This window comes from Schistocerca nitens, chromosome 1 (assembly GCF_023898315.1).
Source record: "Schistocerca nitens isolate TAMUIC-IGC-003100 chromosome 1, iqSchNite1.1, whole genome shotgun sequence".
Classification (NCBI taxonomy): domain Eukaryota; kingdom Metazoa; phylum Arthropoda; class Insecta; order Orthoptera; family Acrididae; genus Schistocerca; species Schistocerca nitens.
The window spans coordinates 1,015,355,488-1,015,383,230 of record NC_064614.1 but is presented as its reverse complement, the minus strand read 5'-3'; the positions used below and the strand labels follow the sequence as shown (position 1 = coordinate 1,015,383,230).

The 27,743-nt window shown below is 39.1% G+C and overlaps 1 protein-coding gene and 1 long non-coding RNA gene across 2 annotated transcripts in view; one reads left to right on the top strand and one right to left on the bottom strand.

The window, feature by feature from the left end:
- LOC126196166 (progestin and adipoQ receptor family member 4) overlaps window positions 1–27,743 on the top strand; it is a 223,889-nt gene that overhangs the window by 117,071 nt on the left and 79,075 nt on the right. The window contains exon 2 of the mRNA XM_049934546.1: window positions 26,668–26,886. Coding sequence (XP_049790503.1) covers window positions 26,668–26,886 — 219 coding nt within the window. The remainder of the gene's footprint in view (window positions 1–26,667; window positions 26,887–27,743) is intronic.
- LOC126196198 (uncharacterized) overlaps window positions 26,593–27,743 on the bottom strand; it is a 91,176-nt gene continuing 90,025 nt past the window's right edge. Inside the window, exon 5 of the long non-coding RNA XR_007538746.1 lies at window positions 26,593–26,810. This is a non-coding gene — a long non-coding RNA (uncharacterized LOC126196198). The remainder of the gene's footprint in view (window positions 26,811–27,743) is intronic.

Genomic DNA, 27,743 nt, shown 5'->3' with positions numbered 1-27,743 from the left:
TTCGGCAATTTTGAAGGGGTCGTATCTGAGACCATTTGCTATTTTCGCCAGCAGTTGTGACCGAGCGGTTCGAGGCGCTGCAGTCCGGAACCGCGCTGCTGCTACGGTCGCAGGTTCGAATCCTGCCTCGGGCATGGATGTCTGTGATGTCCTTAGGTTCGTTAGGTTTAAGTAGTTCTAAGTCTAGGGGATTGATGACCTCAGATATTAAGTCTCATAGTGCTCAGAGCCATTTGAACCATTTGCTATTTTCATAGCTCTGTGTGGTGCTCTCGGGGCTCTGAGTGCTCTAAACAGTTGCCACTCTTTTTTTTTCCTGCAGGAGGAAGGTGTCCGTCTTGTCTTCCCACCTTTTTCTGCGCTTAGCCAGTCCCCATCTTAATTCATGTTGCATTTGGTGCATAAGTCTTCTGTCTGGAGAATCTCGTAAAATCTGACATGTTTTCCTGAATCGATTTTTTTTTTTTTTTTTGCAACTTATGTACCATGAGTAGTGAATGGAGCTCATAGTTTGTATTATTTCTGTCCTCTGTTATTATCATGGATACTCTTTTTGTTACTTTGGTGATTTTTTTTTTTCCGTCATGTTCGATACGGCTTGTTCGAATGTTTCTGTTAGCATATCTGCAGCATGGTTTGAATCGTGTATTGCTGATATCTTTTCTCGTGGTTCCAATCTAGTCTCATTGCTAACGTTAGCTATGGGGATTGTCGCACGGAGTAGTGAAACCAATACTGGTTGGTCGTCGGATGTTACGTCGTTCACTGTAATAAATTGAAGCTCGGCTCTTACATTTTTGAGGATGGCCACTCGAGAACATCCGGGTTTACCTGGTATATGTGTGTGCGTCCCTCTGGCTCATGTACTTTTATAGGTAGTGCCGGCTACAGTTTGAAAAAGAAGTTGTTTCTGCCGTCGCTTCTACACTGCTTAGTCCATAAACACCCTCTTTTGACAGCGATTCAGATTCGAGTATCGATAGAAAGGTAGATACTCTGGCTCCAGACTACTAGCCTGCGTCGGTGCAAAGTGCAGCAACCGTGGAAACTACATCATGTGGCACTGCTCTCTGACGAGTGTTTACCACTAAATGCAGCGACCCGGCTCTGACTAGCCAGTGGGTCGTATGAATAAAATGGAGGATATACTTTATATTCGAATTTCGGAGAACATTTTCAGGTTCGCTAGAGTAAAGCGATTAAGAGAACATACTTTACCCGAAAATGTTCCGAGCGCGAGTAAAAGGATAGGGGAAATTGGTCAAAACAAGGAACATTCTCAGATTTCGCACGAATAAAATTAGAAGAGCTTCTCACAAGCAGAGAATATTCTCCATTTTTTGAAGTAACATACTTCGTGCTGAGTAAGTTCCGCTGAGGTTACGTTTTACCGACTTCTTGCTAGCAATGGCAAAATTTGTGTTGCTTGGAAGGCAAAAAAAAGTGCACATAGCCCGAAGCGTGCTAAAGACATGAACTGTAGACGTTTATTCGGGTTTAACAATAAAAACATTATTTGACTGCCGAACTTTCTTCCAGAAAATCATGGCAGAAGACGAGGCGATCTTCCAAACGAGGTGAAAATTAACACTTTTTGTTGCTGTTTAGCAGACTCATGTTTTCAGACTGAAGCACGAGAAGACTTAGGTATACACCAAACAACTATGTCACTTACGTTTCTAGTTGTTCGTCATCATGCCTTCTCGCAGCATAAATCTTATATCTTGTTACGTTAAAAATAAGTAGGCGGATCAGAAAAATTAATAAATGCTTTATTACAAACATAGCGATCTGTTTCCCGCACCGAATCGTACGAGCGACCGCTTGCGTATTTGACACGCAAGCAAGCCATTATGCATCGCATGTAACCAAAATCATTTCGTGTTAGAAAACTCTGACAGAGTTCTAGTTTGAAGTAGACGTAAATGAGATCATTCTGTTCGCATAATATGTTCAGTTATATTCATTAACAAAAAAAACGTGTACTGCATGTCGGGAATTCGGTAACACCGCAACAAAATGCACTTTCGTAAACTATCCGTAATCGTCCTAATAATTTGTTGCTGCACATAAAAGTAAAATCGAAACGTAATGCAACTCTTCCAGAACACACTGATGTCAGTGCCATACTTGTACTGTCAATAGTTTGCCAGTTTTAGTGAGCTGAATGAAATGTAACATTATCCATACGTCCTGTGCTGGACACGGTAGACGACACACACCGACAACCTTGTCACGGAGGGGAGGCAGTGAGAAGGAACTCCATCACCAGAAAATATGTTTCGAATTTTTTATTCATACGAAACTGAGGACTTTTTCAGAGAATGTTCTTTCGCTCTGAGTATCTTGTCCGGAGAATGTTCTCTTTTTTTATTCGTACGACCCAATCCCTCGCTAGCGTCTGAAGACTTTAGTTACGGGCCATCATAGAGTAGAGTCTTGACCTTGCGTGATTTACGTTTGTGATGTTGTATATGCTTAAGACGACTTTGCTGCGCTTTTGACTTGTTCTGGTTGCCCATTCACTTTGTGAAATCCGCTGTCATGCATGTATCGTTTCGTTGGTCTCTATGTTACCACCAGTGCGAGTTATCGTAAACTGTGTTCCATCTACACAGAGCGGGGTAGAAAACTTCATTGAGCGAGATCGATGTTCTTAAGACTATAACTGCTCCTCCTCCTCTTCCAATATCTGTCAGACATGTATCCGTGCACATATTTTAATATGAAGATTGCGCCAGGCCTTAGACCCGTATTCGAAATGTCAGTATCTTTCTTTTTCGTGTTTAATACCGTTCTCATATACTATTGTGATTTTCAAATTTCTTCTGGGTTGTCTTTCTCCATTAGGTGGGAAGTTCCATCGCTGTTGAACCTAAGAGCATGATGTTTTCAGTTTTGTCACGTGGTTTAACTACTGCGGAGTGTTCATCAATGTTCGGAGGATCTTTGGCAAGAAGCGGCTTCTCTTTTAATGTGTCCCCAGGCCAATTTCTTGATTTAGACTGTCATGTGTGGAGTTCTTTGTTTGTTAGGAGTTCTACCAGTTAATGCTTCTGCATAAGACTTCTTTTGTACTCTTCCAATGGCTTGTGAGTTTTCTGAGCAAACTGTCTGACTAGAGGTGGATGGTTGTGGTTCTGGTCCTTTTGTCTTCTTTCACTGTTAGAGCTTGTACGTTCGCATTTTGTTGGGTATGTTCATAATCTTACTTAGAGTTAAAGTAGTACATCGCTCACAAGGGACCTGAGATTTCTTCAGTTCTTGATAGTTTGCCATGTGTATGTACCAGGGGAGGTATTGTGAATTTTTTTCGTTGTTGTGCCCTGTTACTCGTTGAGTTTCCATTCTGTCATTCTCGTCTTATTTGGAAGCTGGGCTAGAGAGGGTGTTTTCCATTGGAACATTGTACACGGACTTTTCGTCGAATTTGTTGCTGGTGACTTCTCTTTGGTCATTGTTGGATCTCCTGCTTTTGCATGTGACCATCACACAGCCGCCTCTTGTAAACGGTGTGCATTGCATTGCTGTTGGTGTGGATGCCTTCTCTGTTTGTACACATTGGATGGTGGGGTTGATTGTCAGGTGCGTTCAGGAGATGAGGGCATATTGTTACACTGTTCCTAGTCGCATTAGTCTAGTCTCTGTCTATTCTGTAAGCTGCGTAGGCCTCAAGACGCAGCACAGACCCTAGCCTTAAGAATTCCCTATCTTGATACCTAAAGTTCGGGCTAATCCTGAACGCTCTCCCTAACCTCTCAAGATACAACAATTTCGTAAGTGCACATAGGAATCACACGCAGTAATCTCTGAACGCCTAGCACCTGAGTACTCCAACCTGGCTGATCATTGTCCATTCGTCTCTGCGCTCCTTATACACTTTCCTTACCACCTCTCCTGATCACAACTCCAACAGGCGGTAATAATCTTGCGGTGGGCAGTTGTCAAAATGTTTTCGTTCATCATGTGTGTAGGATATTGTTACTATTATTATCTTTATTGTTCACATTGGACAACTGAGTCATTCATATGCAGTCCCTCTCTAAGACAACTGTGCAAGAAGACAGGCGCACTGTAAGAAGGAGCATACAAGTTCTGAGATTCCTGCAGAGACAGTTCTGCTGCAGTAAGGATAACGGGTACGTCAGAGTTCTTTCTTTCTTTCTTTCTTGGGGCCATTGTCCCGTTTCAACGCGGGATCCGCCATGTTACTATTGATTTGGCAGTGTTAGTCGCAGAGAGTGGCCGGATGCCCTCTCTGCTGCCACCCCGAACCCCCCAGGGACAGAATTAGTGTACCCCAGGTGTCTGCGTCTAGTGCAAGCCACGGAAAAGTGTGAATGTCTTAAAATGTCTGTGAGTCGTGTAACTGAGGCGGAACGTGGGTACCAGCCCGGTATTCACCTAGCAGGATGTCGAAAACCACCTAAAAACCACCACATCCAGACTGGCCGGCATACCAGCCCTCATCTTTAATCGGCCGGGCGATTCGATCCGGGGCCGGCATGCCTACCCGAGTACAGCATTTGTGCTCTCAGCTACCCTGGCGGGTGATAACAGGTACATCACAGTATACGAGTGAAATGGTGATGCAACTCAACTGGACACATCTTCTGAAGTTGAAGCACTTGGTACAGTACGATTCTTGTGGGTAAAAGTCTAAATTGCACACAGATTCAACTTAAAATTTTGACGATCTATACCAATAACTTGACAAAGACCACACAGCCGATGATCGGGAAGGAAGGTGACTGGCGTCAACCACAGATGACAGTATCCAGGCAGTCGAGGAAATGATGTGCAGCAATCACAGATTTTCCTATGATAAGGAGTTCACGTAGCTGTTCTCAAATGACTCCGTGACCAAGGAACGAATTCCTAAGGTCAAGGTCCTGAACGATTGATAGAAAAATTTAAATTATTGATTTACAGAGACGTGGCAATCATGATAAGAAATAGTGTCATGTGTATAGGCCTATGTCAGTTTGATGTGTGGTGCAGTATTCCGAGAAATTACTTGGTATGCTATAATAATCCGTAACCTAAGTTTTGAATTCTCATCATATAGTAGCATGTGTTCTTCTTTAAATATACAAGTGAGATAAAAAATTGTTTATTTCTGTATTTGTAATATTACATCATTAATCCCAGACTAAGAATTTAGTCTGTGCAGCTTCTGAATGGATGAAATCTTCCTCGGTATGCTCATGGTTGCAGTAGCAGACTGCTTTTAATCTGATGTAAATATGTGGTAGAAAATAAATATTGGATTGATCATTCTTGAAATCCAGTGCTCCAGAATTTTCTATGTGACACACGTTTGAATTAAATGTTGGTAGAGAATTATAATAGCATGTTTTCCTGAATTGATCCAGAGTTCTGGACCATAATCTGACAGAAACTACTAAAATAACAGACGTGTAAGACATCCTATTCAAAACACACTCATGAGCAATTTAACTTGAGAGGGTTGTTATGCTAGAGAGAGACAAATCCTATTGCCACAAAGAACTGAATAGTTCAGTGGTCACATAACTGAAGTGTTAGACCTTGCACTAAATTAATAAAGTAATGTCATGCTGCTACCCGCCTTGTGCAGGCCTTTCTGTCTGATGGCACTTTAGCAGCATACATTTCAATGTTTCACCTTATTTTTATGAAGCAGCTTCTCATTTGGCTTCACGACCTTCCCACCGCATAAAAATCTGAATGAGCACTGAGAATAGAACTGGGATCTTCACATTAATAGCGACCACTGGATGCTGGTCTGACAGTAGAATACTAAGAGAGTCAATGAGTAAAGCATAAATTTCAAAATATTCATTCAAAATTTCAAATTTGATTAAGGCTTGTACCATTGCAAAACGACTTCTTTTGCTAGTTGCAGATACTTTGCATATGCACACTATTAATTGGGAAAAACGGGAATCTCTACAACACATTTGAACTTTTCGAATAATCGTTTGGAAACGGCAATGAGTTTTGATCCTGAATCAGTTAGTGTTTGTACTTTGATCCCGCAAACTGCAACATCACTCTAAGACATTAATTCTTCATCGCCAGTCTGGACATCTTTTCTTAATAAGTCTGATCATATATCAACTTTATTTTCATAGCAAATAGTTTGGATTACTCTTTCTGACCCATTCCCGTAGATCTGCGTTTCAGAATGGGTCTTTTCCGAAACTACTGTTGATTTAGAGAGTATTGATGCATTACATGGTTTTCTGTTTCTTGATTTCTGTTTGGTGCACAAGACTTAGGACAATTTTGTCATGGAGGAAGCTGATGCTGAGGATTTTCTCTTGTGCCACTACTACTATGATAGCTGCCGGAATCCCACTGATGGAATTAAATGTCGTGTGACTAGGGCCTCCCGGCGGGTACACCAGTCGCCTCGTGCAATTCTTTTGAGTTGATGCCACTTCGCCTAGTTGCTTGTCGATGGGGATGAGATGAAGATGATGAAGATAACACAACTCCCAGCCGGGAATCGAAGCCAGGCCCCTTTGCATCGCATTCCGACGTGCTGACCACTCAGCTGTGGGGACGGATGGAATCCCACTGGCAGCAAGGTTGTCATCCATTGTCTCCTTGCCTACCCTTATCCTGAGGATTGAAATCTTTATTTTTACATATTCCTTTCATTTTCTAGTCCTTCCAAGTGACCCATGATGCATAACAGTTCTTAAAAATTGTCAAATGTTCTGGAAGCCTATCTGTCATGATTGTTCCATGGCAGGTATTTGGTTAAAAATGCCTTGAAGATATCAACTTCAGTTCAGTCATGCAAATGCTATTCATCGGGAGATGAATAGCATTTGCAGCAATCACAGATTTTCCTATGATAAGTACGTTATAATTGTGGAGCAAAAACAATCTCTCTTAACACTTTGCTTATTCTCATGTGACAAATATTTCCTGTAAATAGCCATCTGCAACTCACTAAATGCTGGTACTGACTAGCTACTACACAGTTGACCCAACTATGTGCACAGGAACTCATATGTCAAGTTTTTCTTTTACGTTGCCACTGTAATGAAACGAAATTAATTTTTAATTGTTTCATGAAATCTACAGTATGGAGGTGCTTATTAGAATCAAATTCTTTGAATTGATCATTTCCATTTAACCTATCCAGAAAAGTATTTGTACACAAATTCATTCCACAATCTTTATGAATAAGTCTACTGACTTCCTTACAAATCAAATTTTTGTCTATTGGCGTATTAAGAACATGCTTTGCCTTGACAGATTCATACAGTTCATTGATTTTCATATCGTGCTTAGCACACTGTTGTTGTGTGGCCAATAGTAGCTTCACTACAATATTTTTATTTCCTTTGCATGTGGTCTGAGAGCCTTTAACTTGGTTCATGTCAATCCAGTTCATTGATTTTCATATCGAGCTTAGCACACTGTTGTTGTGTGGCCAATAGTAGCTTCACTACAATATTTTTATTTCCTTTGCATGTGGTCTGAGAGCCTTTAACTTGGTTCATGTCAATCATGAGGTTGTGAAACTCTTGTTTTTGTGTAGCTACTCATTTTAAGTCCATCACTGTGCATTTGTTGGAACAATTTCTTAAGCTGCTGAATCTTAATTTCTTTATTTGCTGAGTCTTGTCCTTAGTTTGTTTTTATCAGCTTCTTTTTGCTCGTTGTCCTTCTTTATACTTTGCAGCAATTCAATTAATAGGTACTCATGACATCTTACACCATTCGTTGTTTAATTTTCCTGCACTGACACTGTGGAAACTACCTTGAAATTTTCAATTTCTCCAGAATTAAAATGTTTGTTCTCATTATCAATCTTCATTTCGGCATTTGGATTAGTTCTGATAGGGTTCTGAACTAGACTTGTCTCCATAAATTGTTAAAATTTGATTACTGATTTCCATTTTTAAGTTTAGACTCTGCATACACAGTTAATAAAGAATTTTAATTTACAGTGATGAAAATTCATTGTTCGCTCATATTCAAAGTTGTTCTTCTCTACTGTTTGCTGTGCCATGGTAGAATCTGAATAGTAGTCTCTGTAAGTCTGCTGTTGGCAATTGAACAGCATCTCCAGAGATGTATTTGCTAATCTTGTAGTCATTTTCTTGATTCCTCCATATAAAACCCTACTTGCCTCTATCATGAGCTGAATAGCGCCACATTAATTCCTTTCGCCACACAGCCAACGAATATGACTCCATTTACCATTCATTATTGTGACTATTCATTTTTAGGATCGGGCAAGAACTAGATTTGTATTCTTTAAATTTAAAGTCAGTTTTACAAGTGATGCATACTGAATGTATTTGCCATAAAGACTGTAGTACGTTACAGCAGATTCATAAATTTCATTGATGACAAAGCAATAATCATTGACATTCCATTCCAAACTCTCATATTGTGTTCCACTGAACACTGGGAAATAAATAAGTGCTCCACAAAAAAAACTATTAATAACATGTCATTATTTGCAACATTTTGCCTGATTTTTAAAAAATTTTATTATATTTTTCTATATTATTAGTTATGATTTAAAATTTAAGTAATCACTGAATAAAATATGTTTTTCTCACTTGTTAACATTTTGTTAATTTTGTCAACCTTCAAAATAAACAAGATGTTTTTTTCAAATTATCAATATTCTCAAAGTGCTGGAATGAGCTGCGAGATGCTACAACTCTCTCGCTACCCATGTGGTAGTGTTACACTACGTTAATACTTGTTCCATAGATCATAAATAAGACATTTCTTAACTCTGTGGAACATGCCACTTTAACACAAGTTTTGTGTGTGTGTGTGTGTGTGTGTGTGTTTAATTTACAGTTACTGCTTAATATCTAAAAATTCCTCTATTGAGTAGAAGGAGTTGTCATTCAGAAATTATTTTCATTTGTTTTTAAATCTTGGTTGGCTATCTGTCAGACTTTTAATGCTATTTGGCAAATGAGCCAAGATCTTTGTGGCAGCATAATTCACCCCTTTCTGTGCCAAAATCAGATTTAACCCAGAATAGTGAAGATAATTCTTTCTTCTAGTGTTGTAGCCAGGCAATTCACTATTATTTTTGAATTGGGATGGGTTATTAATAACAAATTTCATACGTGAATATTTGTATTATGAAGATACTGTGAATAGCCTGAGTTCCTTAAATAAATGCCTGCAAAGTGATCATGAGTGGGCTCCAGCTATTATTCTGATTACACACTTTTGTGCAATAAATACTTTTTCTCTTAATGATGAATTACCCCAAAATATGATACTATATGAAAACAGTGAATGAAAATACGCGTAGTAGACTAATTTACCGTCATGTTTATCACCAAAATTCGCAATAACCCTGATAGCATAAGTATTTGAACCTAACAGTTTCAGCAGATCATCAATGTCTTTCTTCCAGCTCAATTTCTGATCAGTGCATTCACCCAGAAATTTTGAATATTCTTCCTTAGCAACAGACTTCTGTTTATAGTCTATATTTATCAATGGTGTTATGTCATTTGCCATACAGAATTGTATATGCTGTGTTTTCTCAAAATTTTGTGAGTCCGTTTACACAGTACAGCTTAATAATTTTCTGAAAGACGATAAATACAATTTTGTCAGCTGATTCTTGTTTGTTGGGTATGATTACTATAGTTGTATCATCAGGAAAAAGAACTAGCTTTGCAATCTTCATGAATATAGAGTAGCAAGTCATTAATATACATTAAGGACAATAAGAGACCCAAGACTGAACCCCGTGGGACACCATTCTTGATATCTCCCCAGTTAGAGGACTCTGGCGATTTTGGCAGACTACCTGTACTGTTACGTTTTACCTTCTGCACTCTTCCAGTTAAATATGAGAGAAACCATTTGTGCACTGCCCCACTCGTTCCGCAATATTTAAGGTCATCTAGAAAAATTTCATGATTTGCGCTGTCAAAAGCCTTTGAGAGATCACAGAACGCCCCAATGGATAATGTTCAGTTATTCAAAGCATTTAATATTTGATCAGTGAAAGCATGTATAGTATTTTCTGTTGAAAAGCCTTTCTGAAAACCAATTTGACATTTTGTTAGTATTTCACTTTTACAAATATTTGATACTATCCTTGAATACATTACTTTTCCAGATATTTTGGATAAAGCTGTCAGAAGTGAGATTGGGTTGTAGTTGTTAGCATTAGATCCATCCCCCTTTTTTATGCAATGTTTTAACAATAACATATTTCAGTCTATCTGGAAAAATGTCCTGCTCCAGTGAGCTACTGCATATGTGGCTGAGAATCCTATTTATCTGTTGGAAACAAGTTTTTTGTACTCTGTTCGAAATGTAATCAATTTCATGTCAGCTTTTACTTTTGAGTGAATTTATTATTTTCCTAATTTCAGTAGGAGAGGTGGGTTGATTTTCAATTTTATCAAATTGCATTGGTATTGCCTCTTCAATATACTGCTTTGCATTTTCTAATTCTGTTTAGGGGATATTGTTGTCCCTTTAGTAGGGCCTGGCTTTTTAGATGGTTTTCTCACAATTGTATTCCACTGTTTTCTTAGGCAAACTGCTTTCAAATATACTCACAAAGGTACCATGAAACAGGTTAAATTTTAAATTAGCATCAGGTTCCCGGTACACCTCATGCCAATTTAACTGTTGCAAGCTTTCCATAAAAATTTCTATTGTTGAATTGTTAATTGAATATACTATTTTGGAGAACTGTTTTGTATTGGTGTATGGAGCTATGTTATATACTACCTGTTCATCATGATCAGACAGACCATTCTTAGCATGAAAATATTTTATTTGATTAAATTTATCTTGCTCTATGAAAACATTATCTATCAGGGTGCTGCTTTCCTGTACCACCTGGGCAGGAAAATCAATAACTGACATCAAACTGAAAGAACGAAGTAATACTTCAAGGGCAAGCTATCAGACACTTTCAGAAAATGTACATTGAAATCCCCACAAACAATGATTTGCTTCCCTCTGTCTGACAGGTAGCACAACAAAGAATCCAAGTTGTTAAAAAGTAGCTGAAAAGTTCCCAATGGGGACGTATACATGGCTACAATTATAAAAGTACAATTATTTAGTTTAAGATCACACATACATGGTTCCATATGTTGCTGTACACAACATTGTTTAGTTTCTAAATTTTTCACATTCTGGTAGCTTTTAAGATATATGGCAACTCCTCTTCTCTCCATGGTGTGTCTACTTACATGTGCTGAAAGCTTATATCCACCTACACTTACCTTTCCCATATCTGTGATTGTATGATGTTCAGACAGGCATAGTACATCTGTTTCACCCCCAGTTTTTAAATCTCCTAACAAACAAAAAGCTCATCTACTTTGTTTTTTAATCCCCTGATATTGTGGTGCAATATACTAACATTTTTCACTGTGCTTTTATAGAGTCTTGTGACACTAACATTATTTTTCACTGTACTTTTATGAGAATCTTGTGATAGTTGAACATTTCTAGTACCTGCCTATCTGTTGAATCATTGTACACTGATCTTAGCCTAAAAAGGAGGTACTCTCACTGAGTTTCAGTGCTCCCTTTAAGGATTTTGCTATCAACTAGTCAATTTACCCTTCCTTTTCCAATTAGAGGCAGGCCACGTCTTGTGAAGTCCCACCTACAGATATCATCAACAGGAACCAAACCTATGCCTGACAAAGTAGCCACCCAAAGCAGAGGATCGAGCTCCATATTGACCCTCCTGACAGAGCTGTTCAGTTGGTGCCAGTCATACTGCATGAAAGCAGGAACCAAGCCAACATTTGTATGGTTCGTTGCAGGTGTTATTTTTACCAGGTCAAACTCAATATTGTAGCCCCAAACCCTGTCAATACTATTTCCCATTCCACCCACTACCACAACATAATCCTGCTTTTTAAAACCCTTGCACAGTGATCCTACATCCTCTGTCATTTGGCTAAGACACACACTGGGCTTGAAAAAAATTGTGACTGGCTACCTGTCACCTAACTTTTCTGAAAGATCTGGCCCACACCTCTTCCATGGCTACTACCTAACAACAGAACTTTCCTCCTATTTTCTACTTTTTTTGAAACAGTTGGTTTCCTAGTGAAAGATCTGTTGAGTGAAGACTATACTTACATCTACCTGAGCCTCTTCCTTAGTTAACTGAGGTAGCAAGGCAAATTTATTGTTTGTCCCAATGATGAAGGTGACAGATAATGTTCTCTTCTGTAGACCCTGTTCCTTGCCGCCACTTCCCACCTGTCTTCACCATTCTCCCCCCTTAATCTCATCAGTTCCTCCCTAGCACTATCCAGTTCAGCCTAAAGGTCCCTATGTTCCCTTCCTGTTCAGCTATTTTCCTATCCTTTGAACATATTCTGCAATACCATGGAAGAGACTCATTTATGTCCCCAACTCCCATCCCACTATATTCCCCCCCCCCCCCCCCCCAATGTAACCATCTGTCACAATAGTGGCATAGAACCCCAGAAGTAATTTTCCTGTGGCAGCTCAAATACTCCTCACTCATGGTTGTTTACAATATTATATACATATTACAGTAATATTCTATTAGCTACAGATCACAAGGGCATTATGTGGAACACTAATATACATGTATACTATTAATATAATGCACTTAAACTAGCATTAAAATTCAAAATTTAGACACCCAAAAAATTTGTACTAAGATCACGTATGCGCAATATGGACTTTATGTGTTCTGAAAGAAATTAAAAGATAGAGATTAAAACCTTTAATTCCCGAGTAGATGTGGCATTACTAAATATATGTGTAATGAAAACAATCTAAATTCTTCACTTAATACGTATGCAAGTGTCTTAAAATTTTATGTGAACTATATCTAAAGTACATGGAAACTGGCCCTTAAGTTACTTTCTTTTTTTTTTTTCCAGAACTACTTTGAAACGAGTGAAACCTTCAATAGATAATATCAAATAGACTCTAATTAACTTCCTTATGGTGTAATATTAACTTAATTGACAGTTATTATAGAATTAACTACTTAACTTCATGAACTCAATATTCAGACGTGTATGGTCTGTGCCAGGGTTGCCAGCATTCATTGTCAACCGTCGCTCCATTCTTTTTAGACAGATGTCTGTCAGATATAAACTGCCACTGACCAGCAATGTGAATAACTGAAAAGATAAAAAAAAAAAATGGTATCAAAATTGCCATAACTCGACATGTGATGATACTGAAAGCTCACAGTTTTAAACATCTACTCTTTTGCCTTTGCCTCCCCTTGACATGGGTAAAGCAGATTGCCTAACAAGTGAAGGGAGTCTCACTGGCTCATTTTCAGTTTCATTGGAAGATGGCACCTCAAACTTGTTGGTTAGGGTTATGAGCATAATATCCTGTGTTCTCTCTAGTCCCTGTCTCCCTTGTTCAAGGCACCTAGCCTTGTCACTGACAAGCTGCTCACGATCAAGTAGATAAGTAGTGGTAGGTCCATTACTTCCTGTAGAGAGAACGGTATCTGTAGGAGAGGATAATACTTGACATACTTTCAGTATTTGTGATAAATGAATCGCTGGAACCTCAAACACTCAGTCACAGTTACTTCCAATTGTTTGACAGTAGTCAGGCCAATTTATAGCTGCTTACCTACATCATCCTGTGTTTAAGAATGGCATTCACAGTGGGTCTGGATTGTGGCTGATGGGGGGTTTCACACAACAGTAAACAAAAATTTTAAAATGAACTAAACCTGTTAAACTAGAACTGTTACTAATTCTGTCAAAGGACTGAAGCAATTCATATGCATAAAAAAGTTTCTGTTAAGGCAACAGAAATACCTAAGCTGAAAGTTACTGATTTCCTGAAACTTTCTTGTGATTATGGTCGCTAACAAACTTGAAAATTCATGAAAATGCAGGCACTGTACACCCTTGTTGAAACTCAAAACTGGGTTTGACTCGACATGTTAGTTATAATATGTGCTACAGTAACTGTAAATTACAAACACCAATTTAGTATGAAATATGATATACACAACACTCGAAAATTCTCTGAAAGTATACATTTATTTGCATAAATATACATTTAAATTTTGAATGAAACATTTTTTTCGAATCAACACACCGGTACTACTATTGAAATAGTGTAAAGCACAAATGTTGATTACAACTGCTGCTACAGCAGGAAATACGTTTTTTCAGCACGCAGATAATGAAAATAATATATCATGATTCACACCCGAGGTTTGATACAATTAACACAAGAAATATATTTAAATTTTACATTAAGTTTCTGCACATAGGTTTTAGATGGGAATTTACACATGTGAATGTACTCAGACACAAAGAAGATAACTAGAAGTCAATTTATATACACAGATATAAGTAAATACACTGGCTCAAAACATGTTCAATATGCTGTCCACCATTTTCCGCAGCAAGTTGAAATCGAGAAACAGTATGTTCCACAACTGATCAAAGCGTTTCCGGGATCACGTTCAGAATGTGTTGTGCAATACATGCCTTCAATGCAGCTATGTTTGCAGCTGGAACACTGAACACAACATCTTTCAGCTAGCCCCACAGCCAGAAGTCACATGGATTAACATCAGGTGATCAGTCACACCGCAGGGAAATGGTGGCTGATAATTCTAGCATATCTGAAATGGTGCTTCAGCAGCTGCTTAACTGGATTTGCAATGTGCGGAGGTGTGCCATCTTGCATAAAAATGATACCATCCACACAGGCACGCTGTTGGAGAACTGGAATCACATGGTTGTGCAAAAGACACTCATAGCACTTACCAGTGACTGTACAGGTAACAGGACCAGAAGCACCTGTCTCTTTAAAAAAAATTGGCACTATGATAAATGATGCCATAAACCCACACCACACAGTGACTTTTTCAGGATAAACTGGTTCTAGTTGATTTGCGTGTGGATTTTCCGTTGCCCATACTTGACAATTCTGTGTATTGACATATCCTGTAAGATGGAAGTGGTCTTTGTCTGTCCACAAAATCTTCCATGGCCAATCATTGCCCACTTCCATGCAAGCAAGAAACTCTAAAGCAGGTAAACAGGAAGCAACTTGTGCAAATGGGTAATTTAGCATGGATAGGAAAGAAGGATGTTTCATTGTATTTTATGCTCAGTGCTCATGCTTATGCCCAATGTTTGAACAATTCTCCATGCACTACACATTTGCACATTACCACTCTTCTCCTTCCCGCATTGCTATGGCCATTGCTTCCACTGATGTCAAACCAATTTGTTTCCTCCCTCTACCATGTTGCTTACCAAAAGAACCCATCTTTTTGAATTTCCAAATCATTTTCTCCAGACCCATGGCAATCATCAGACCAATGCCTTTTTTCAAACCCTTCAGTGTTCGGAATTGCAGCAAATGAAGTGTGCACTGTCGTCATTCTTGTAATACAGATTTACAAGTAGGTGCAATCCTGCATTGAGAAAGCCATGGTAAATGTCACAGGCATGAAAGGAGGAAGAGGAAAAATTATACCATCCACACATCCATGCTGTTGGAGAACTGGAATGACATGGTTGTGCAAAAGACACTCATAGCACTTACCAGTGACAGGACAGGTAACAGGACTAGAAGCACCTGGCATGTTTATGCCAACTTCAGTGGTCGTGCGCGTGAGATGTGTTTTCATTTACGTATTCTGACACATGCAGCGCCATCTATTGATCAATTTTCACATTAATTTTTTTCTTCTGCCATACGGTTTCCCCTTCTCTGATAATATTCCGTTGCAATTTGACATCATTCTGACCAGTGTTGTTATTTCTACAGTGTTTTGAAAATTTAACTTGAATGATAATCACGCTATATATTGGATTAGGAAAGGAGGTGGACAGAAAAGGACAAACAAGTGAGAAAGCATTAAGCTGAGTTTATTATTAACTACTGCTTACACAGTTTGTTCAGTAGGAGTACCGCAGACATCAATGAGATGCTTTATAGTGCCAGATTTTCACCTTCTGGCCAAAAGCGGGACTAATTTTTTCCAGGGTAAATTGGTGGTTCCACATTAATGCATCAGCACATCTATCAAGTTTCATTGCCATACTATAATTACAGCCTCCACTGGACACTGTAATTACAGCCTGCCCAGGACCTCCGCGAGTAGTTGCACTTTAATTATAACCACCCGGTACGTCTGCAATCATGATATACATTGAAATCCCAGTGCCACAGTACCATGGCACATTGCAAGGGTAGTCAAAACCAAGAAGTAATAAAGTGGAATATCATACACTAATTCATTTTCTGCCTTTGATGGGGGACAATGGGGTTACAGTCAATGCTAAAGAAATCAGCTGGATAGTTGCAACATTTTTATTGCTGCTGAAAGTGAACTGCCACATGATACTCCACTCATACTGTCAAACAAACAAAAAATTAATTATTTAACATTATATCATATTTAGTGGAACTAATCAATTAATCCTTAGTCCTCCTTTAATGTTTTGATTCCCTAACACCTTCTCCTTTCAGTACACCCATTAGCAGGTAATTTGAACACACATACCTAGCTGTGTGCAGCACCCACTTTCGCCTTGAATATAGTGACAAGTCATAGTTTGATCTTCAGGAGACACCAATAGCATTGGTGATCCATTCTATTCCATGACTATACAACTGCCACAAACGATGCATGGAGATTTGCTGGAACTCATTCCATATTACACATATTCCACTTGATTGCGGCACAGACGTGCTCAATACAACTAAGGCCAAGTGACATTTTCATGGAGGAGGGGGAGGAGGATGCATGCGTAAGACCGTTAAGTGATCTTTAAACCTTTCTGCCATTCACAATTTTTGGGAGTGAAAAAGTGGTGCATTAGTTTCCTGTATCTTCAAGTTGCCTGCAACACTATGATGCTCTGTTGACGAATGAATGGTACCATATGGTACATCCTATATTCTTTGCATGTGAGATGGCAGATGTATTAGAGCCCACATTAATTTTCATCCAGTGGAAATTCCCACCACCTACCTGAACAATGTCCTAATGTAGTTTCTGACATACTCATACCCTCCCATCAGAGGGTACCAAGGATTAGACAGCCTTGTTCCATGGTGGTATTCCTGCCCCCATTACAATCTCTGTGCTCCAGGGGTGCCTGCAGAACGTGGGGGAGAGGTGGTGGTGGTGGTGGTGGTGGTGGTGGTGGTTGTGGTGTTGGCAGTTGCTAATGAGAAGTCATTTTGTTTATGAACATGAAAAGGGATCTGTAACTGCAGGGTTCCAATTTTTGTGACCTAAAACACCAGCAGCATGATGTAAAAATTGTACAAAACATGTGTAAAGCGAGTCATAAATTGCACGAGTCTTGAGAAACTTTAAATGAAGTTGGAACTGAAATGTTGAAGCTTGCGGTAGAGATGCATTAGTGCAAAATGTGGAGAATGTAATCCACATGAAATTTTTAATGGGAGGAAAACAGTTAATTGAGAGACTAGGAGTCATGATGGGAAAAACCGAAAACTACACAAATGGTGGGAAAATGTAACACCTGGGATTGTAAAAACAGGTTTTACTATAATTATATACTGTTAGCTTGGTCCTCAAAATTCCTAAACCACATATATGGGGAAAATGTCTAGCCACTACTGATACAAAATCCTGCAGTCACCCCTGATGTGCACTGTAATAGTTGGTGAGTAGAGTTGGTGGTGTGTTCTGAAAGATGATGGTTCAGTACGCTATGCCTGCTCACCAACTGTAAGGCAACACTGAAATGGCGACTGATTTGGTGCTCTGTAAATGATCTATCCATTGTTACAAACCCTATTAGTTGACATCAACCTTGTAACAACACGTTGTTGCCATTGGAAGCTGACTCGGGCAGCAACTGTTTTGCATTGATCCAGTCATGGTCAGGGCTTTACCAAGTGGGTGGCGAGATTAATGCCCACCAAGGACACAGCCACAGAGGGGGCACAAACACTAAGTGAAAAGAAAGGGAGACTGTTTCATAATTTACCAGGAGAGGTAGGTGATTTCTCCCAACCCTCCTATTCCTATCTTCCGCCTATGTGAAGAAGCTTTACCCTTGGCCAGCGACGTACATTGTTGTCACAGTGTCATTTCTACAATGTCATTTGGTCAGAGTTTGCACTTCAGCCACACAACTTCCACCTACCAATTCGTTCATATTCAATAATGAAGTTCTTGCTGCTACTTTGCTGTGGTGTTGTAGAAACTCAAGAGGTGGCTAGGTATGTGGAAACAATTAACAAAGTATTTAACCAAAGAATTCTTGTTTATTGATCATCTGGCAAGATACGGCATTGAAGGAAGCTAGCAAAAGGCGAATGGGATACGTAATTTACTTGAATCTGAAGCCATTAATTTTGCTGCTACAGGATATGATATGACCAAAAAGACATAAGGACCATTGAAACAGGAGTAAGTGATAAGATTCTTCTGAAAGTACTGATTTCGAATTTGATTGCCTTTTAGAGGTATGGTATAATTTATTAATAAAATTGGACATTACTTAAGAGTGCTATTCTTGATGTAGCATTGACTTATCACTGGTTTCCCAAACAAGTAAACAGCTATGCGAAGGAGAAATGGAGGCCAGGGTTAAAGATATTTGTGATGTGAGAATGTGAATGTCGTGTAACTAGCGCCTCCTGTCCGGTAGACTGTTCACCCGGCACAAGTCTTTAGATTTCACACCACTTTGGCGACTTGTACATCGATGGGGATGAAATGATGTTGAGTAGTACAACACAACACCCAGTCCCTGAGCGGAGAAAATCTCCGACCCAGCCAGAAATCGAACGTGGGCCCTTAGCATTGACATTATGTCACTCTGACCACTCAGCTACCGGGGGCAGACATATTTGTGATTCTGTATTTATAAATATAATAGAGGGAAACATTCCATGTGGGAAAAATATATCTAAAAACACAGATGATGTGACTTACCGAACGAAAGTGCTGGCAGGTCGATAGACACACAAACAAACGCAAACATACACACAAAATTCAAGGTTTCGCAACAAACTGTTGCCTCATCAGGAAAGAGGGAAGGAGAGGGAAAGACGAAAGGATGTGGGTTTTAAGGGAGAGGGTAAGGAGTCATTCCAATCCCAGGAGCGGAAAGACTTACCTTAGGGGGGAAAAAAGGACAGGTATACACTCGCTCGCGCGCGCGCACACACACGCACACACACACGCACACACACACACACACACACACACACACACACACACACACACAAAAGCAGACATTTGTAAAGGCAAAGAGTTTGGGCCATCAGGGATCTTACTGGTTATTAGTTTTTATTCTATCTAATAACAAGGATTCAGAGTGCATATTAATCTGGGGAATGTACACAATAAAACATCATTTTCAGAATTGGGATTAATCATTTATCTACAAATCTACAAATTCCATACATCCTGTTACGCGTATGACGCTAGGATTTAGAACGACTTGAGTAATATATGTTCACAGACCATGGTATCAATTAGTTTACAAGAGCAGAACTAGTCATAATTTACATAAGACTTGCAAAAATAATAATGAACTAAAATAAAGTCGTAGGAATAATACATTATGCAGAGTTTATCACATTGCAAAAGCCTATCTGTCACAGTAAGTATATGGTTACAAATAGGAACAAAAAGAACATAACAAACAACAGTAAATATAAATACATCTACATGACTACTCTGCAATTCACATTTATACTATCTCTCTACCATTCCACTCCCAAACAGCGCGCGGGAAAAACGAACACCTAAACCTTTCTGTTCGAGCTCTGATTTCTCTTATTTTATTTTGATGATCATTCCTACCTATGTAGGTTGGGCTCAACAAAATATCTTCGCATTTGGAAGAGAAAGTTGGTGACTGAAATTTCGTAAATAGATCTCGCCGCGATGAGAAACGTCTTTGCTGTAATGACTTCCATCTCAATTCGCGTATCATATCTGCCACACTCTCTCCCCTACTATGTGATAATACAAAATGAGCTGCCCTTCTTCGCACCCTTTCGATGTCCTCCATCAATCCCACCTGGTAAGGATCCCACACCATGCAGCAATATTCTAACAGAGGACGAATGAGTGTAGTGTAAGCTGTCTCTTTAGTGGACTTGTTGCATCTTCTAAGTGTCCTGCCAATGAAACGCAACCTTTGGCTTGCCTTCCCCACAATATTATCTATGTGGTCTTTCCAACTGAAGTTGTTCATAATTTTAACACCCAGATACTTAGTTGAATTGACAGCCTTGAGAATTGTACTATTTATTGAGTAATCGAATTCCGACGGATTTCTTTTGGAACTCATGTGGATCACCTCACACTTTTCGTTATTTAGCATCAACTACCAACTGCCACACCATACAGCAATCTTTTCTAAATCACTTTGCAACTGATACTGGTCTTCGGATGACCTTACTAGATGGTAAATTACAGCATCATCTGCGAACAACCTAAGAGTACTGCTCAGATTGTCACCCAGGTCATTTATATAGATCAGGAACAGCAGAGGTCCCAGCACACTTCCCTGGGGAACACCTCATATCACTTCAGTTTTACTCGATGATTTGCCGTCTATTACTACGAACTGCGACCTTCCTGACAGGAAATCACGAATCCAGTCGCACAACTGAGACGATACCCCATAGGCCCGCAGCTTGATTAGAAGTCGCTTGTGAGGAACGGTGTCAAAAGCTTTCCAGAAATCTAGAAATACAGAATCAACTTGAGATCCCCTGTCGATAGTGGCCATTACTTCGTGCGAATAAAGAGCTAGCTGCGTTGCACAAGAACGATGTTTTCTGAAACCATGCTGATTACGTATCAATAGATCATTCCCTTCGAGGTGATTCATAATGTTTGAATACAGTATATGCTCCAAAACCCTACTGAAAACTGACGTCAATGATATAGGTCTGTAGTTAGATGGATTACTCCTACTACCCTTCTTAAACACTGGTGTGACCTGCGCAATTTTCCAGTCTGTAGATACAGATCTATCGGTGAGCGAGCGGTTGTATATGAGTGCTAAGTAGGGAGCTATTGTATCAGCGTAATCTGAAAGGAACCTAATCGGTATATAATCTTGACCTGAAGACTTGCCCGTATCAAGCGATTTGAGTTGCTTCGCAACCCCTAAGGTATCTACTTCTAAGAAACTCATGCTAGCAGCTGTTTGTGTTTCAAATTCTGCAATATTCCATTCATCTTCCCTTGTGAAGGAATTTCGGAAAACTGCGTTCAATAACTCCGCTTTAGCGGCTCAGTCGTCGGTAACAGTACCATTGGCACTGCGCAGCGAAGGTATTGACTGCATCTTGCCGCTTGTTTACTTTACCTACGACCAGAATTTCTTTGGATTTTCTACCAAATTTCAAGACAATGTTTCATTGTGGAACCTATTAAAGGCATCTCGCATTGAAGTCCGTGCCAAATTTCGCGCATCTGTAAATTTTAGCCAATCTTCGGGATTTCGCGTTCTTCTGAACTTCGCATGCTTTTTCCGTTGCCTCTGCAACAGAGTTCGGACCTGTTTTGTGTACCACGGGGGATCAGTTCCATCTCTTACCAATTTATGAGGTATGAATCTCTCAATTGCTGTTGCTACTATATCTTTGAATTTGAGCCACATCTTGTCTACATTTGCATAGTCAGTTTGGAAGGAATGGAGATTGTCTCTTAGGAAGGCTTCTAGTGACACTTTATCTGCTTTTTTAAATAAAATTATTTTGCGTTTGTTTCTGGTGGATTTGGAAGAAAAGGTATTGAGCCTAGCTACAACGACCTTGTGATCACTAATCCCTGTATTAGTCATGATGCTCTCTATCAGCTCTGGATTGTTTGTGGCTAAGAGGTCAAGTGTGTTTTCGCAACCATTTACAATTCGCATGGGTTCATGGACTAACTGCTCGAAATAATTTTCGGAGAAAGCATTTAGGACAATCTCGGAAGATGTTTTCTGCCTACCATCAGTTTTGAACAAGTATTTTTGCCAACATATCGAGGGAAGGTTGAAGTCCCCACCAACTAAAGCCGTATGAGTGGGGTATTTATTTGTTATGAGACTCAAATTTTCTCTGAACTGTTCAAAGACTACTTTTCTCTGTTGAAGTATTCATCAAGTGAGTAAAATGTTTTCTTGATTAAATATGTCTTTAGATTGTTTTTGAATGATGCACTGTTACTACGTAGACTCTTTATGTAGCTCGGCAATAAGTTAAATATTTTGACACTGGAGTAATGCACTCCTTTCTGTACCTGAGTTAAACTTTTTAGTTCAAAGTGGAGGTCAGCCTTCTTTCTTGTATTGTGATAATGGAAGCTTTCATTGGTTTCATAGTGGGCAGGGTTGTCCAAGAAACTCATTAGGGAAAAAATATACTGGCAGGTTGTGGAAAGTATTCCAAGTTTTTTAAAGAGCGTACGGCAGGAGGTTCTCGGGGGTACTCTGCACATTATACGGACTACTTTTTTCTGCATGAGGAAGATTTTTTTTAGATGAGGGTGAATTGCCCCAGAAGATTATGCCATAACACATAATGGAGTGGAAGTATGCAAAGTATGTGGACTTCGTGACATTTATGTCTCCAAATTGTGAGACTGTCCTAATGGCAAAAATTGCTGAGGACGGCCTTTTTACAGTCTCGAGGACTTGGTGGTCCCAGTTGAGCCTACTGTCTATGTGGAGGCCTAAGAATTTGGTGCAGTGTACCCTTTCTATCTGATTATTGTTATTTAAAACAGTAATCTCCTAGGGGAGTTTGTGGTCAAGGCTGAAATGGATATAATTTGTTTTGCTCAGGTTTACTGTGAGCAAGTTCACTTGGAACCAGGTTAATAGTACTGTAAGTAATTTGTTGGCATCAACCTCTATATCAGTGAGCTGTTTGTTACTAATCAAAATGCTGGTGTCGTCAGCAAACATGGTGAACTTGCATGTATTGCATGAAAAAGGTAGGTCATTTACGTATATCAGAAACAGCAACGGACCAAGGATGGATCCCTTGGGTACTCCATGGAGTACAGTGCTCCAGTCTGACTCTACTACCTCTCCCTCTTTATTGCTCCTATTGAGAATTACCTTCTGCTTCCTGTTTTGGAGGTAGGATTTTAGCCAGCTTCCCAGTGCCCCAGTGATCCCATAGTGGCGTGCTTTGTTGAGGAGTATTTTGTGGTCCACACAGTCGAAGGCTTTGGACAGATCACAAAATATTCCAACTGCCTTCATTTTATTATTTAGGGATTCCAGTATATCATTTGTGAAAGAAAATATGGCCTCAGTTGTGGACATACTTTTCCGGAAACCGAACTGTCTATCACTTATGATGCCAAAGTTTTCTAGGTGCCTTACAATTCTGGAGTGCAGCAGTTTCTCAAGGACTTTAGTGAAAGTGGACAGGAGGGAGATTGGACGATAGTTTGAGACTTGCATTGTGTCTCCCTTTTTGTGGAGAGGCTTCACTATAGCAAGTTTCATGCCCTCTGGGAAAACACCCTGGTACATAGAGGCATTAAATATATGGGCTAATACTTTGCTTAATTGGTCAGAGCAGGTTTTTAGCAGCTTACTGGAGATATTATCTACACCAGATGATCCCTGACATTTTAATGAGGCAATGGTTTTTTTAATCTCATATCTGGTTATGGGGGATGTCCTTATCTCGCTCACTGGAATGGGAAAACTGTGCTTCAGTAGATCCATGGCACTTTCTAAGGATTCATTGCAACCTATTTTCTCTGCAACACTTATGAAGTAGTCATTGAATGCATTCGCAATAGTCTCTTGGTTGCTTACAGTATTGTCATCAATGTTTAGTACAATGTCTACTGGTTTACTGGCACTGTTCGTACCAGTCTCGCTCCTTATTATGTCCCAAATTGCTTTAATTTTATTACTGGATTGGTTGATTTTGGATCTAAAATATATGCTTTTTGAAAGTTTGATTACCTTACTCAAAGTTTTACAATACTTTTTATAATGATTTATTTGACTGGGGTTTCCTGATTCTTTTGCTGTTATGTACAAAATTGTTTTTTGCTTGCAAGATGTCCTAATCCCATTTGTTATCCATGGTTTTTCTTTTGTGTTTTCTTTTGGCACATTCCTATAAACTTTTTTTGGGAAGGAGGTTTCAAATATTGATGCAATTTCTTTACTAAACAGGTTATACTTGGAATTTACATCTGTTTCGGAATACATGTGACTCCAATTTACGACAGGGATGTTTGCAACAGACTACCTATAATCATTTGTGGATATGAAAATATAATTGTGTTGGAAGTTTTTGAGTACCACAGCACTGATAGTATTATTACATGAAAAATAATCATTCTATAGATGTAAAACATTTTTTTTTCTCCATAGGGGCAAATTTAACGTTCCTCATTATAATCTTGGGATAATCCAAACTAGTGGAGCTAACACCAAATTTTGGAAATTGTTTGTATTATAGTAACTCACTAGGTATAGTGTGGAAGAAGCCACACAGTATAGTAGTACTCAGAAGCTCCATCATCTCTGGTACAGAAATGGTATGTCATAACCTATCTGAGAGGGGCAGAGTTAAAAGAAAATATAAGGTGTGCTGATCATCTTTGAATGAAATGCTCATATTGTCATTGTATGATTTCTTTTCAGGGAAGATTTTCATGTAATAACCTACACCACTTCATAATGAAACAGAGGAAAATTCAGTTGAGAAAACTAATAACTTATGAGACAGGATTCGTAGGCAATATGTAACTTCAGGAGGAAAATTGCATAGTAGACCGACATGCTACCTAGCACTCAGAACTAATGATTCCTTCTTCAGGGAGAAGAAAGTAGTATGTTGGGGAAGATTAAAAAGGAAGGGCAGATCAGTTAAAGACCACAGGGGGAGGTAGACATGCCTGTGGTGAGACATGCAGGAAGAGAGTTGCTGAGGTTCTGAAAGGTTCCAACAGGGATGTGGAGCCATGTTGACTCCATTGCATGGCCAGCTATGCTAGATTTCCATGTGACAAAAATTCTGATCAATGTGGTCCCACAGATTCTTGATTGGTTTTAAATCTTGGATATCTGGTGACCAGGGCAGTATGGTAAACACATCCTGGTGCTGTTCAAACCATGTACCAACACTACAAGCTGTGTGACACTTTGCATTGTCCTGCTAATAGGTGCCATTTTGCTGAGGAAAAGCAAACTGCATGTAAGCATGGACATGTTGCCAAGGATAGATGCAGTCTTGTGTTGATCCACCATGCCTTCCAGAAAGACAAGATCATCCATGTAATGCCATAAAAAACATTCCCCAGACCACATCCACTGTTCACCACTGTCATCTATGGCCCATGGTGCACCGCAGTTACATTGCCACCAGTTTCAGATAGCACCATTTTGTTATGCATGATATACTTTAACTATGATGGCAAGCAAATAGTCTGCAAACTTAATTCTTTTAGAAATGCTTCAAATGTTGGCCCAAAAGCCAATGATCACGTGCTCTTGGATGTCAGATAAGTTGCAGTTTGTAATATGACAATGACTGCACTGTTTTCCAGGACCCCGTTTGATATACTGTCCACTGTAGTGCTATCACCTGCCATCTGTGAGTGGTTGTTGCACACCAACATCAAACATAGGCAGTGGTCACACTAATGTGACTCAACATAGTATTAGTTCTGGAAGCTAGGTAATGTGTCTGCATTACTTTTACACAGATATGTATTGGTAGTACTACACATGTTTGCTCCAGAAGCTAAATACAGGCTAGGAATCCTGTCTCATAATTTGTTTCATAACTTGACATACAACCAAAAAGCCATTGAAATTCAGAATTAACCAATTTTCCTCATACAGCTGTTTTACCCATTATGCTATGTGTGTTTCACAGATATTTCTTGACAATATATTACGGATATCACCAAACATACCACTGTTGCTGGATCTGTGAGGACAGTAGCTTCAATGACATTATTTTTCCTAGTTTTAATTTGTGGATAGGTAACATTACAAAGCTTTGGATGGTTCAAATTGTGCAGTAGTGTTTTAATCATAAGTCAATAATCCATAAATACAACTTCCCTAATGTACACGCTTCCTGTTAAAACTGGTTGCAAATGAGAAAATTAACAGTACATTGTTGTGTATACAACTTTTGTTTGAAATAATATATATGAAGAAACAATTTATATGGGAGAAACAATTTGTCTAATCGTTTAAATGTTCTGCTTTCATAGTTACAACTAGCTATGGGAAAGAATACAATACCATACATCATTTGCACAGTGTAGCACAGATTTTCTTTTTCCCAACTGGTTTTAACAGAAAACTTATACAGTGTTGTGTAAGAAAATACATAGCCAATTTCCATCCAAATTATTATAGTATCATGTAAAAATTTGAAATAAATCAGTCAAGAATGTTCTGAGATTATTTTCATTCATACTCTGTATGATTTACTATAACCTAGTTCCAAACTGTCAAAGTGGACAAAGTCACAGTGAGGAGTCATAATTTGTGTGCTGACGTAATTCCCAAGAATACCCCAGATTAGGATATATATCCAATTCCCATATGTATTTAGCAGTTGCAAAGCATTGCTGAATTTGTCAGTGTTGCATAAACTTAATGTTGGATTTGAAGGCATATAAGAAGTCCATCATATTCATTCAATACTGCATTTTTTCAGGTGCACCAATCCTGTACATTATCGTGTCATGGCCAGATCTTATCCCATGGAATGAAGTGGACTCATACTTTTTGTCTTGGTGTCACCTTTTGGGAGCTGGCTGCCCATGGATTGGCAGCTTTATTTATCATCTGTTCATGAACCTGGAACATGGGGAGAAAATATATTACCGGCTACTACAACTCGATATGCTTGGTATCTGGATTAGCCAGAGCATTGGTATGTACTTGTAAATATACTTTATAGCAAGTAGCACAAATAATTCCTAAAACACACACACACACACACACACACACACCACACACACACACACACACACACACACACACACACACACACACACACACACACACAATGTGGTAATAAGCTTTACAGTGGCAAAGAATTGAGGAACAGAAGTAAAATTTAAACACTGTGTGTGTTGTAATAAAGAAACACACTAACAATATATGTACTCTTTGATGTGAGGATGCCTACTTAACCACTCTAAAGCAAAAGCAATTAAAACAGGGCATACACATAATCAGCAGAACAATTATCAAATCCAGGAGATTATTGGCTGGGAAAGGAGCTAAGAAAAGGTTGGAAATATGCAGAGGAATTAAGGAAAAGTTACTCCACATATTACACCTGGGAAGATTAAACACATCTAAGGGCTCACAAGGAACCTCTTGAGGGTGAGGTCACTAGTTCGGTGTTTAGTAAGACTCCTTTGAAAAGTGTTGTGTTAACAATTATAATACAAAAAATACTAGCTGTTAATGACTCACCATGTGCATCATGAGAATGACAGAAAATGGATGTCTGGGAGGAATAGAGATCAACCTTCTGTGGGATATATATATTCCACTTCACAAAATTGACATCATCAGCATTCAAGAAATATCAAAACAAACCATTAACTTGCAACATGAACACCAAATGTAAAATGGCACATCACAGTGGTCACAAAGCTTTGCACCATCAAGATCAAAGGCAAACTCCTTGGTAGTTATAAGCCATGATGGATGTTCAGCTGCGGATCCACTCTTGAAAGAATACATGTGGAAAGGATAGATTGCTACTCACAATATAGC